This window comes from Osmerus eperlanus, chromosome 20 (assembly GCF_963692335.1).
Source record: "Osmerus eperlanus chromosome 20, fOsmEpe2.1, whole genome shotgun sequence".
In the NCBI taxonomy this organism is placed as follows: domain Eukaryota; kingdom Metazoa; phylum Chordata; class Actinopteri; order Osmeriformes; family Osmeridae; genus Osmerus; species Osmerus eperlanus.
In genome coordinates, this window is record NC_085037.1 from 2,913,825 (window position 1) to 2,927,589 (window position 13,765).

Below are 13,765 nucleotides of genomic sequence, written 5' to 3' on the forward strand. Positions count from 1 at the left end.
TGGTTGGTCCTGAGTCCTTCCTCATGTCTGGCTGATGAAGGCTTCAGTGTCACCTCCTCTCTCCCAGGCTGTCTGAATCAAGACTGGCCCCTGGTACACATTTCTATTACCTTTGTTTGGTCAAAGAAGCGTTTTTTTGTCTAATGAGGTTTCGCCGGCTTATCAGTGGAATTATACCTCTCATGAGTCTCCCCTGTCTCGCTCTTTCTCCATATTTTCTCTCCTCTCTCCCTCTCTCTCTCTCCTCGTCTCTGTAATGAGCAGACAATGTCTTGAGTGAGGAGTGGAGGAGTGAAGGACAGAGCCAAGGTAGAGTTGGTATCAAACGGCGACAACGCGAGTCCCGACACGAGGGGCGCGGTGAGGTCATTGAGGCGTGCCTGTGTTCGTCAGATAAACGCCCTTCCAGGTGCGCAATCAGGCGCGACGATAAGGGCCGGCGAAAGGAAGCTATTGTGCTCGTCCGGTGTTTAATGAGGAAGAGAGAGAGGAAGAGGAGGAGTCAGATAGGGCTGGGGAAGGATTAGCATGCAGCGCTATCAGCTGGCTATCTGGTCGTCCTGGAACGAGGGATGGAGAGGGAGTGCGAGTGTGTGTTTGTGTGTTTATGAGGGGCAGTCCTATCACTGAGCAGTGGAACAGGTCCTTATAGTGAGCAGTATTTTCAGAAGTGAATGCTTACGATGGGTTATAGAGCGTATGAAGGGTTAGTGAGTCATGAAGGGTTTTGGAGGGTTATGGATGAATATGGAGGGTTAGGAAGCATTATGAAGGGTTAATAAAGCATATGGTTACGGAGGGTTGTGAAGCATTATGAAGGGTTAATAAAGCATATGGTTACGGAGGGGTATGAAGCATTATGAAGGGTTAATAAAGCATATGGTTACGGAGGGTTGTGAAGCATTGTGAAAGGTAATAGAGGGCTATGAGTAATTTTAAAGAGTTATGGAGGGTTAAGACGCAATTGGAAGGGTTCTGAAGGGGATATACATAGCTATATACGTATGTCTGTTCCTTCGCGTCAGAACCCAGGAGGAACTTGTGGACCTCGAGAAGTTCTAGAAACGGGTGAAACTCGTTCAGATGAGAGACTCTGATGGGCTCTTGCATCCGTCAGCAATACCACTGTCCCTGACGCACATCCCCTAGCTCTCAGAGACCAGGAACTCTCATGCGCCACATCTACACCAAGTATATGCAAAGAAAATGTATGTGCGTCACAAATGCTCATGACCTTGTGTTGTTCCCTCCACCACCGCAGCCTCCATTCCTGGTTCTGTCTTCTGTCAGGTGAATGATGGAAATCGAAGCCCCCCGCTGCCAACATGCCGCCAAAGATGACGTGTCTGAGCACGGTCAACATGATCATGTTCAACTACGGAGCATCCTGTTACTGATTGTTCTAGAACACCCGTGCTGTGTGTTCCGGCGGTGCTGATAGAGGGTTTACAGTGTTCATGCTCCGGGCTGGTCTGCTTCCCCGCCAGGGGGGGGGGGGGGGGGGGGGGGCTCTCTAAGGGGAGGCTGGATGCTGGAGGGGCTCCTGGAAAACACTGTGCATGTACTTGTGTGTGTGTACTGGCTTCTGGGAACACAGGAATTGGCACTCAGGGGCAAACACACACACCTCAACGTGCCATCAACAGAATAACAACACATCTCATCTGTAAACATATACATACAGCACACACACCTAAACACACACACATACCCTTGCAGCTTAGACTTGTGATAATGATGGCTGCAAGGGTCTGAATTCATGGTTCTAGCGAAGCTGGAGAACCCTCGAGGGGGCACTAGAACATTGAGCACAAAGAACACATTCTGATGGAACAGCAACCTGGAGGAATGGTGGGCGGGTTTATAGATGTTATGAAGACACACACACACACGCACGCCATTCAGACACTCATATTGATCCAATACACTCACACTTGAATGCGACTGCCTGAGTGTCTGAGCATGTGCGTGTGTGAATGTGTGTGTGCATGTATATTTGTGTGTGTGACTGTGTGTGAATGTGACGTGTGTATGTGTTTGTGTGAGAGAGTGAGTGTGTGTGTGGGGGTTGTTTGGTGACTGTTCCCATCCTTAAGGAAAAACACTCCCATGATATTTGGTTATTTCTTTATTAATTATTATTATTATTATCATTATTATTATCATTGTCATTATTCAAGTTTAGATGTTTAACAGACATCGTTGCCATCTTTGTTGAATTTTTTGCATGTAAAACCTAAAACACAATAATAAGAGAAAAGTTGGAAGAACCAGTTAACCTAAACCTCCTCTACGTTTAAAACAGAAACAAGACTTAAACAATATGGTTAAAAACATTTACATAGTCTTCATATGCCATATCTGTGTGTGTTCTTACACTGGTGGACTGGCTTTCTGCTAAGGCACCCACATATACACACACCCACACACACATGTACACATTATGCACACACACATTTACACACAAGCACACTCTCACACACACACACATACACACACAGCTTAGTGTGTCCTTTGATGCTTTGATACAGAGATATGAGCACACTTGGGACAAAGTACCTTACATGCTAAATACACACACACACTCTTTCTTTCTCTCTCTCTCTCCCTTCACACACTCTTTTTCTCCACACACACAGACACTCTTCCTTGGCAAGACAAACGGAATAACTGAAGTGCAAGCAATAACATTTCATCAAATGAACTCTGGGTATAATGAAGTATTAAAGGTGTTAGGAGACTCCTGCTGAGCTCTCTGGTGAAGAGCAGGAGCTGCGCTCTCTCTCTCTATCTCCCTCTCCTTCTCCCTTTTCTCTCTCCACCTCTCTCACCCTCACTCTCTCATCTATAAGTCCACATCAGGATGACTGCACAGGACACAGCCAAGATGAACTTGTAGGTTTACAGATAGATACCTGCAGGAGAGACGGAGAGAGAGAGGGAGAGAGAGACACCCACAGGAGACACTCTTTGCTTCATGTGTTTTTGCTACATTTGCAAATGTAAACATTGTCCTCCTCTCTGTCATCTGCCATGGCAGCGTTGCATACAGAACATAGCAGGTAGAAAACACTGTACAATATACTGTTTATATCAGGCACTCATATTATTATTAATTGTCATTTTGAACGGCTTTAGAAAAAATATCTTTTTTTCCCCCCTTCTTCTATTAAATCCTTCCGGAAGGTTGTTTAGTGATGTCAGGTTTGTATCTTAGCAACCAAGGCAGTTTGTGTCCACAGTTCTCCCTAGAACATAGAACATGCAATCTAGAACACGCTAAGCACACGCGTGTTAGGACACAGGACATGGTGACATGCTAAGCAAAGACAGACGTGTTCCCTGAGGACGCTGATTTGAGGACGGTCCAATCGTAGCACTTTTCTCCACCCACCTGTGGTGAAACCACCAATCAGACGGCAACATCGGTGAACAGTGATTCCCCAACCGTCCAATCCCAGACAGGCACGTCTGTTTGAGAGTCAGTTCAATGTCCAATCAGGTGAGAGTGAATGAGCATTATGAAAAATGTTTCCTCTGGACAAGACAAGTGAACAAGACATATTAATGCTGATGTACCGAGTCTACTAGACTGCCTGGAACTAGGTAACACTTCAGAATAAACAAAAACAAATGAGTAAATAAAAGTAAATAAGTATCGTTTCCTATTTGCTACCAGACAGGTACCATGGTCCTTAGGGGCCTCTCAGTTCTGTAGAGCAGCAGTCTCTCACTGTTAGCTCAAGATGCTAACGCATGTTAGCTCAAGATGCTAAAGTGCATCAGCTCCTACTACTAACGTGTGTTAGCTCCTGATGGCAACGCGTATTAGCTCCGGATGCTAACTCTTGTTAGCTGATGATGCTGAGGCGTATTAGCTCCCAATGCTAACACATTTTAGCACACAATGCTCCCACTTGCTCAGGCACTAGTTCTGATGGCGGGCATTCCTTCCCCAAACCACCCCCGTTACCTCATTGCATTCCACAAGAGCCCACTAGAGCCCGGTATTGCCCAGTTGAGGCCAGTAGTGCCCCATAGAGGCCAGTAGAGCCCAGTAGAGCTCAGTAGAGCTCAGTAGAGGCCACTAGAGGCCACTAGAGTTCACTAGAGGTCAGCAGAGGCCAGTAGAGCCCAATAGATCTCAGTAGAGCTCAGTATAGCCCACTGGAGCAGTGAGAGGAAAGGAGGGCTCTTTAGTTTGTTTAGTCCGTTTTTAGTTGTCGTGGCGATGGACGGTCGACACCAGTCTGTGTAGCCCCCCCCCCCCCCCATTGCCAAGCCCCCTTCTCTCAGTCCAGGAGGGCATCGTCTGTGACATCATCAGCTACTTGACCTGTGACCTCGTGGGCAATGTCATCGGGGGGGTGCTGGTCGAGCACTTGGTCGACCGCTGACCCCATAGCAGCAGGGGAGGGAGGGACAGGAGGAGAGGCGCTGGAGGGTGGGGCGGGGCCAATCGGAGAGGCTGGACTAGTGTTGGGGGTGTGGCTAGTGTTGGGGACGGGGTTAGTGTTAGGGGCGGGGCTCGTATGTGGGGCGGGGCTAGGGCTGAGGGCGGGGCTGATGTCAGGGGCGGGGATGGGCTGGGGGGCGGGGCGATGCAGGCCTCTCTGGATATGGGAGGTGAAGTCGTACTTATCCACGCACACGTGCAGACAGATGCTGCACTGGTACGCGGCGCCGTCGCCGTGGCAACTCATGTGCAAGGCGTGCATGACCTCGTCGAGGAAGAGGATGGCGCAGTGAAGGCAGCGCCAGGCTGCTTCGTCCTGGGTGCCTCGCTCGCACGTCTCCCTCCTGCCTCCCCGTCCGCCCCTCTCCTCCTCCCCGTCCGCCGGCTCCGTGGCGGCGGGAGAAGCCGCCGGCTTTTCCCCCGTCTCCGGGGCAGAGACAGCGGGGGGCGGGGCTTTGGTGTGCCTGATGGCGAGGTCCAGGGGGTTCTCCTGGGGGGACGAGGACGAGGAGGAGGAGGGGGGAGGGAGGGGCGGTGGGGGAGGGAAGTGTGGAGGGGTGAGGGTGGGGGTGAAGGAGGGGTAAGGCACGTAGCTTTGGCAGGACCCGGGCATGGTGGGCAGGGACAGGAAGTGATGTCCGGCAGGGGAGGAAGAGGAGGGAGGGGCGGCGGCGGCGGCCATCTTGTACTTGGTCCAGAAGCTGAGCCAGTCGGTGTCGGCGTGCAGGGCCGGGGGCAGCAGGCTGTAGAGGGGGAACTGGTACTTCTCTATGGGGGATCCGGGGGGCGAACAGCTGGATTGCAGGGCGGGCCGCATGTACTTCTCTATGGGGCTGCCCCTCTCCGACCCAGCCCCCTTCTGCTCTGGGACCCCCCCAGGCAGACCCCCCTGAACCCCCAGGCCGTTGCCCTCCCCGGGGCTGTCGTGGGCGGAGGCCCGGGCCAGGTGCAGTGGGGGCATGTGTTTGTGGATCTCCAGGGTCTGGCTGACCAGGAAGGCGTGGGTGGAGCGAGGGCTGGCCTGACCTCTGACCCCTGACCCCGGCGAAGGGGTGTAACCCTCGTATTTGGTGGCGTGGTGGGAGGGGGGAGCGGAGCCATCGGAGCTGGGCTCGTCGGAGGCGGGGCGGCGGTCCAGGGGACTCCCGTTGATGCGCTCCTCGCCGCTCACGCGCTGTTGCTTGGACGCGGCAGGGTCGGAGGTCGCGGGGTCAGGGTTGAGGCGCTTCCTGGTCCGACGGCGGATGATCTGCTCCCCATTGTTCTGCTTGATGATGTTGAGAGGTCTGGGGGTCTGGAGGAGGCGGAGGAGGACAGGACAGAAGAGGAGGGTAGGAGAGGGGAAAGAAGGAAGCAAGGGAGGAGATGAGGGAAGGAGAGGAGAGTGGAAGAGGAGTAAGAGGAGGGGGGCGGAGAAGACACGAGAGGATGAGAGGAGAAGACGGGGGGGGAGAGGGTGAGAAGTATTATTAACCATCTCCATGGGAAGCATTTCACAATAACATGAACAGATTCGCAACCCCAACACAAGACATGTAACACACACACACACGCACGCATGGCGGACCAGCCCCAGGCTAGTTCAGATTGCTTATTAGAGCTTGGGCAGCCTACTGTACCTGCTGCTGACACACACACACACACACAGCCACTCACACACACATGCACACACGTACACAAACTCACACACACACACAGCCACTCACACACACATGCACACACGTACACAAACTCACACACACACACACACACACACACACACACACACACAGCCACTCACACACACATGCACACACGTACACAAACTCACTCACACACACACACACACACACACACACACACACACACACACACACACACACACACACACACACACACACACACGCACACCCTCGCTCAAAATCCCACAAACGCACACATCCATCCAAATTCACTTACACACACACCTACACCCAGACATGCACACACACACAGACTCTGTGATGTAGAGCCCGTTGACATGTTCCCGTGGAAACGAAAACCAATCATTTCAGAAAAGGAGGGAGGAGATCAAAAAGTGTGTTCCATGGCGAAGAGGAAATATATCTCCATTTCTCTCTCTGTTTCCCTCCCACCAGCTCCAGCTGTGGGGGAGGGAGGGGGGGAGGGAGGGAGGGGGGAGGGAGGGGGGAGGCCACCAAGTAGGAAAGGAGGTGATGACGGAGGGAGGGAGGGAGGAATGAGAGCCAGAGGAGAGGAAAGAGAGCCCCCTGCTGCTGGAACACTTCTGACCTGACATCTCCCCCTCTCTCCCCCTTCCCCTCAACCTTCCTTTCTCTCTATCTATTTATCTCTCTCCATCTTTCCCATTCTCTCTGCCTTTCTCCCTCTTTCTCTCTCTTTCTCTTTCCCTTTCCCTGGATGGCTTGTTGGGTGGTTGATTTGGTGTCTGGCTAGATGGCTGGTTAGCTAACTTTCAGGGTGGCTGGCTGACTGACTGACTGGCTGGTTAACAAACTTTCTGGCTGGCTGGCTAGCCAACTTTCTGGCTGGCTGGCTGGTTAGCTAACCTTCTGGCTGGCTGGCTGACTAGCTGGTTAGCTAACTTTCTGGCTGGCTAGCGGACTGGCTGGTTAGCTAACTTTGTGGATGGCTGGCTGACTGGCTGGTTAGCTAACTTTCTGGCTGGCTGGCGGACTGGCTGGTTAGCTAACTTTCTGGATGGCTGATGAAGGACAGATGGTCCAAAAGTCTGTATCTTCTCACTTCAATAAAAAGCAACAGATACAATCCTGCAGACATTTATAGCTCTGGGGAAGAGAGCATGTGTGTGTGTGTGGGGGGGGGGGGAAGTGGGGGGGGGGGCAGGGGGAACTGCCTGCCTTTTACTGCCTGATATTATGATTTGATTTGTGAACAGCGTATTAAAGTTTTGTTCTGAACTATTAAGAAAGCCCTGATCACAAGACCTCTACTGTAGTCACACTGTTCCTCCCAGGAAGGGGTCAGGAACAGGGACAGGGTTATGGACAGAGTTAGGAGTTAGGGGTCAAGGACAGGACTACGGGCAGGGTCAGGGAGAGGGCTAAGGTCAGGGGACAGGGCTAAGGTTAGGGTCAGGGACAAGGCCAGTGTCAGGTATAAGAGACAGTGCTGGGTCAGGGACCAGTGGATAATAGATCTACTGTCGACTAGATGAGGGGTGAGACAAGTGGCTAACTACGAGTTTAGAGTTAGAGAAACATTCAGCCAGAAATGCCCAGCAGTTACCAAGGACCACACAGTAATACAGGGACTCCTGTATCACACATCCATCCCCCTCTCCTCACCTCTCCCCTCCCCTCCTCCTCTCTTCACCTCTCCCCTCCTCCTCTCCTCTCTGTACCTCCCCCCCTGTCTTCTCCTCTCCACTCCTCTCTTCTCCTCCTCTCCTCTCCACTCCTCTCTTCTCCTCCTCTCCTCTCCACTCCTCTCTTCTCCTCCTCTCCTCGCCACTCCTCCTCTTTTCTCCTTCTTTCCACTCCTGTCTTCTCCTCCTCTCCTCTTCTCTCCTCTCTTCCCTTCATGCCACCCAGGCAGTCCCCCTCCTCCAGGATCAGAGGAAGCCAGCAGTGAATTACCCAGATTACCCCCCCCCACACACACACACACACACACACACACAAAGAGCCCCTTGTTCCAGCGAGGGGCAGCTCCTCTCCTGATGTCACGTCTACACAGAGACTTGACGCTGCCAGAACCTTCAGGAACTTTAGAGAATCTGTTCCGGATAAGTGACTGACTGGCTGAATTACTGTCTGGCTGACTGGCTAACTCTGGGTGGCTGACTAATTGGCTGGCTGACTAGGTAGCTGACTGATTGGCTGACTGGCTGGCTGGCTGAGTCTTCAACGTATACCCCCCCCCCCCCCCCCACATACACACCAGCCCCCTTACACAAACACCACACACCTACCCCGCCCCCCCCCCCACACACACACACACACACACACACACAGACGCACGCACACCAAACCCACCCGCCCCGCCCCACTCCCCTCCCTCCTGTACCGAGTGCAGCTTCTGGTAGAGTCCGCAGGCGTTGCAGACGTAACCCCCGCTGGCGTTTTTCCTCCACAGGGACGTCTTGGTGGTCAGACAGTTGGCGCAGAACACTCCGGAACCCCTCCGACGCTGGGGGAGGGATGCAGATAAAGAGGGGGAGAGGTCAGAGAGACGTCAAGGTGGTCAGACAGTTAGCACAGAACACTCCGGAGCCCCTCCGATGCTGGGGGAGGGAGACGGAGAGAGAGGGGGAAGGGGTGGGAGGGAGAGAGGTTAAAGAGGGAGGAAAACAGGAAAAAGGGAGAGAGTGAGAGGGGGGGGGGGAGAATGTAGGAGTATGGTGTGTGTGTATGTGTGCTGCCACATGTTGGCAGGTATAGAGAGAGGCTGTGTGTGTGTGTGTGTGTGTGTATAGGGCTTGATTGATGTTCGAATCAGTTCTAGTGTTTCTGGCCAAACAGAGTGTCCATCAGCACTCTACTACACAGCTAAATCACTCACATATGTTTCGACACACACGTACACATACGCAAACACACACACACGGGCGCAAACGCACACGCGCACACAGGTCAAACAGCTCATACTCCCAGGCTTCCTTTTCAATTATCAGTTAGTCTGTTCTGCCATCTGTACAAGACAGCATTACTCTCCTCTATGCTCCTCTCCTCTCCCCTCCTCTCCTCTCCTCTCCTCTCCTCTCCCCTAATCTCTCTTCTCCGCTCCTCCAATTCTCCATTCCTTTCCTCTCTTCCCTCTTTCAATCGCCTCCCCTCCTCCCTTCGACACTCCTCCTCTCCCCTCCCAGACATGATAGACGATGCAGAGCTCCTCATCCAGTAGGGTTAGCTCTGTGCTCTGCTGCTCTGAGATTGATTACTAATGCCTTCCAGCCAGTGTCTCCAGGAGTGTCCTCTCTGATTGAGGCCTGCTGCGGCTCTTAATTACATCTATTTATCTCCTGGTCCTGATCCGCCACCTTCGCTAACACGGGCACACAGGTATGTCAGAGAGCGTGTGTGTGTGCCGACATGCGTGTGAGTACACGACTATATGTGTTTGAGTATATGTGTGTGTATGTTAGCAGTGTGTGTGTGTGTGTGAGCTTGTATGGATGCCAATGGGTGGCTGTGTGGCTTCATTCACTCACTCACTCACTCACTCACTCACTCACTCACTCACACACACACACACACACCCAGCCTTCAGCCTGACACTGTAATACTAATCAGAGGAGAAGCTCAATTTAGATGATTTGAAACCACACACATTCTACTCATATGGAGGGAGAGGGAGAGAGACGGAGGGAGGTTAGGGAAAGAAGGGGAGGTCGATGGAGAGAGGGAGGGAAAAAGGGTGAGGGGGCTGCGGTCTTAAACAAGTGCTTATAAACAAAGCTCTCTAAAATGAAATTACATTTAATTCACTTAAGTAATCTGAATGGACCCCTAACATTAAATAAACAATTATTTAATCAGAGGAGGGAGATTAGGTGAACCTTTACGGACTCTACAACTCTGGAGGCTGCATCCCTGGTATAGACCACACACACACACACACACACACACACACACACACCCCACCCCCTCTCTGGAGGGCTGAATCAACATCCCTATGCCCTCTCTCTCCCCCCTCCTCTAACATCTGGTTGTCATCCCAGCCCCCCTTGCCCCCCCCCTCCAGCTCCTGCTCTGAGTCTGGTTACTGTAAATGGCTTCTCTCTAATTGTGTGATTTGGTTTCAGTCTAATAAATTGACTTTAATTTATTCCTGCTAGATGTATGTCTCCTCTCTTTCGCTCCAGTCCAGAAAGTAAAAGCAAATCACTGGAAGTGTGTGTGGCTGTGTCTGTGAGTGTGTGTGTGAGAGTGTGGCTATGTGCGTGTGGGTAAGGGGGGGGGGTTCGGTTTGCTGCAGATGCCCACCCCCCCTCTTTCTCCTCCAGTGTGTTACAATGGACTGGGCCGTTAAATCAGCATTAACCGAAAAACCAGACTTCTGTCTCTTTTTTTCTACGTTCACTTGCTTTTTCTTTTTTCCGCTGCTCTCTCTCCTACCCACTCTCTCTGTCTCTCGTTCCAACTCACTTTCTCGGTCTCTCTCACCTACTCTCTAACTTTCTCGCTCTCCCACTCTCTCCACTTTCCCTCTCTCGTCCTCTCTTTCCCTCTCCCTCTCTTCCTCTTTCTCCCCCCATTCCTCTCTTTGTCTCTCTCTCTCCCTCTCCCTCCCTCACTTTCTCTCCCTCCTCTCCTCTCCCTCCCTCTCTTTCTCCATTGTCACAAAGCAGGCTGTGTTTCTCCAGACGAATGACGGCCATCTTGACAGCAGATGTTCCTGCGTGTGCGTGAGTGCGTATGTGTGTGAGTATGCGTGTGTGTGCGAGTGTGTGCGGGAGTGTGTGTGTGTGCGAGAGTGTGTGTATGTGTGTGTCTGGTTCTGATTTAGATCACGTTTGTAGAATCTGTTCTGATCTTGTAAGTTATATTTCAGATCAGATTAAACATTGTAAACTGCCAGACACATCGTAGCTCCTGGCTTTAAAACCTGCACGCCGATGCCCAGCCTACGTCTCCATGGAGAAACAGACCATAATACGTCTCCGTGGAGATACAGACCATAATATGTCTCCTTGGAGATACAGACCATAATATTGTCTTTTCTAACAATGCTCCCTTCTTTTCTAAGACCCTTTCATGCTCCACTGTCAATAGGTTATTGTGTGTGTGTGTGTGAGAGAGAGAGACAGAGTGTGTGTGTGTGTGTGAGAGAGAGAGACAGAGAGTGTGTGTGAGAGCGGTGTCTGTTCTAATTCAAGGTCATTAACAGGAAGCAGCAACAATAGTACAGCAAGCCACTTTGATGACCTGGTGTGTATGAGTATGGGAATGTGTGTGTGTTTGGAAGTGTGTTTGTGTTGTGTGTGTGGGACTATGGTAATGGTTGTGTGTGTTCGGAAGTGTGTGTGTGTTGTGTGTGTGAGTATGGTAATACAGTATGTGTGTGTGTTCGGAAGTGTGTGTGTTGTGTGCGTGAGTATGGTAATGTGTGTGTGTGTGACAGGTAAAGCTACTCTCTAAAGGGGACAATAGCCCTGGGAAGGGGAGTGGAGGGTTAGAACACCTGGACTCATATGACACAACAGGATATGAGGTCACTGGAGATTATCCCACTTCCCAGTCCCCTCCCCTCCTCTCCTGCATTCTTACTATATAAACACAATGTAAAATGTGCCTAAAACCGCCTTGCCCTAGTAAGTAACACAAATCAGGACAGGGTAATAGGGGCAACTGTGAATGTGTGTCTAAGTGTGTGTGTGTGTACGTGTGTGTTCAGTGGGGTAGAGAGGCTGACAGCTATGTAGCTTTGAGACCCAGTTTACTTTACAGCCTTTAATGAGGTACAAGACTTACACACACACACACACACACAAACAAACAAACAAACACACACATCTCACACACTGACACATTTCACACACAGTAATACATTTGTTGCGATTGAGATGTAGTAGGTGTGTGATGGATGGAGGGGGGGATGAGAGAGTCATGGAAGGAGAGAAGAGGGAGAGATGACGGGAGCACGAAGAGATGGAGAAAGGGAAGGAGAGAGGGATGGAGGGAGGAAGGGATGGAAGGATGTAGGGGTAGTGACAGCGTAACTAAGTGGGTCTTGCATGGCACCAGAGAGCTACAGTTGAGCCAGACTGGGAGCAGTAATTGCTTAGCAACCTTGAAAGACCCTAGCAACCTTGTAGACCTTAACCCCGGAGAGAGAGAATAACACAAAGTTTATCTTAGAGCAAAGGGGGAGGAGAGAGAGGGGGGAAATGGGGGAGATGAGGGAGAGAGGGGGAAGAGAGAGAGGGGAGAGACAAGGGGAGAGAAAAAAGGGGGGGGAGAAGGTGGAGTAGACAGAAAGGATGGATAGAGGGTGAGGTGGGGGGAGAGAGTGGCTAGAAGAGGGGGGGTGGGAGGGTGAGAGAAGATAGTTTCATTGCTCCTAATTTGGATGATAGCTCCCAGAAAGAGAGTAATGAATGGCACTTTAAGGTGTTAACTTAATCTCTCTCCTTCCCATGGTCCCTCATTTGCTCTCTCTCTCTCTCTCTCTCTCTCTCTCTCTCTCTCTCTCTCTCTCTCTCTCTCCAGAATGGGAGAAGGGACAGCCACCTCTAATGAGAGGACATCCCCTCCATCCCTCCATCCCACGACCACTGAAGGGAGGCCGTTTTACTGAGCTGCCCAATTAGAGGTGATGGAGGAAGAGGAGTGGAGGAGGGGAGGAGAGGGAAGGAAGAGTATAGGAGAGGAGAGGAGGGGAGGAGAGGAATGGAGAGCGTTGGGGAGGAGAGGGGGGGGGGGGGGGAGAGATAGGAGAGGACTAATTGATTAGCTACCTGACTGATTTTCTGACTGACTAACTGGTTAGAAGATGACTGCTGGTATGCTGCCTGTCTGACTGGCTGGTATGCTGCCTGTCTGACTGGCTGGTATGCCGTGTGTCTGACTGGCTGGTATGCTGCCTGTCTGACTGGCTGGTATGCCGTGTGTCTGACTGGCTGGTATGCTGCCTGTCTGACTGGCTGGTATGCCGTGTGTCTGACTGGCTGGTATGCTGCCTGTCTGACTGGCTGGTATGCCGTGTGTCTGACTGGCTGTATGCTGCCTGTCTGACTGGCTGGTATGCCGTGTGTCTGACTGGCTGGTATGCTGCCTGTCTGACTGGCTGGCTGTTTTGCTTCTTGTCCTTTTGATCTCCAGGGAGAAGAACCCTAGAGTAGAGGAGGGGGAGAGGAGGATGGATGGGGGACGATAGAAGAGGAGAGAAAAAAGGAGGTGAGAAGAGAGGATGCAGGATTGAGCGGAGAGGAGAGGAGAGAGGGAACAGTCTAGTTCTCCATGCAATGTTTTCACCTTGACCTGTCTGGCCCTTCAGAGACTCTCATTTCCCCTGGCCTCGACACTGTCCTCTGGAGCATGCACGCACGCACGCACCACACACACTCTCACAATCACACACACAGATACATACTCTCACGAATCACACAAATACATACACACACTCTCTCTCACAATCACACTCACACACTGTCTCGTCTGCAAGGATGGTGATCAGCTTAAGGCATGTTTGACATCAACCACTAGACTTCCCCACTGAGAAGGGTGGAGCCAGCTGGTCGATACACTGAGCTGCTCTCACGGCACAAGGTCTACAGAGACACACACAGTCACTCTCTCTGTCACACCCACACACAGTTGCACAGTCACTCCAAACCTCACACAC

The 13,765-nt window shown here is 51.7% G+C and overlaps 1 protein-coding gene across 1 annotated transcript in view; it reads right to left on the minus strand.

The window, feature by feature from the left end:
* Window positions 1-2,125: 2,125 nt before the first annotated feature.
* Window positions 2,126-13,765, minus strand: part of trps1 (trichorhinophalangeal syndrome I) — a 67,863-nt gene continuing 56,223 nt past the window's right edge. The window contains exons 5-6 of the mRNA XM_062446046.1: window positions 8,486-8,608; window positions 2,126-5,750 (exon numbers count right to left, since the gene is read on the minus strand). Coding sequence (XP_062302030.1) covers window positions 4,293-5,750; window positions 8,486-8,608 — 1,581 coding nt within the window. The 3' untranslated portion in view covers window positions 2,126-4,292. The remainder of the gene's footprint in view (window positions 5,751-8,485; window positions 8,609-13,765) is intronic.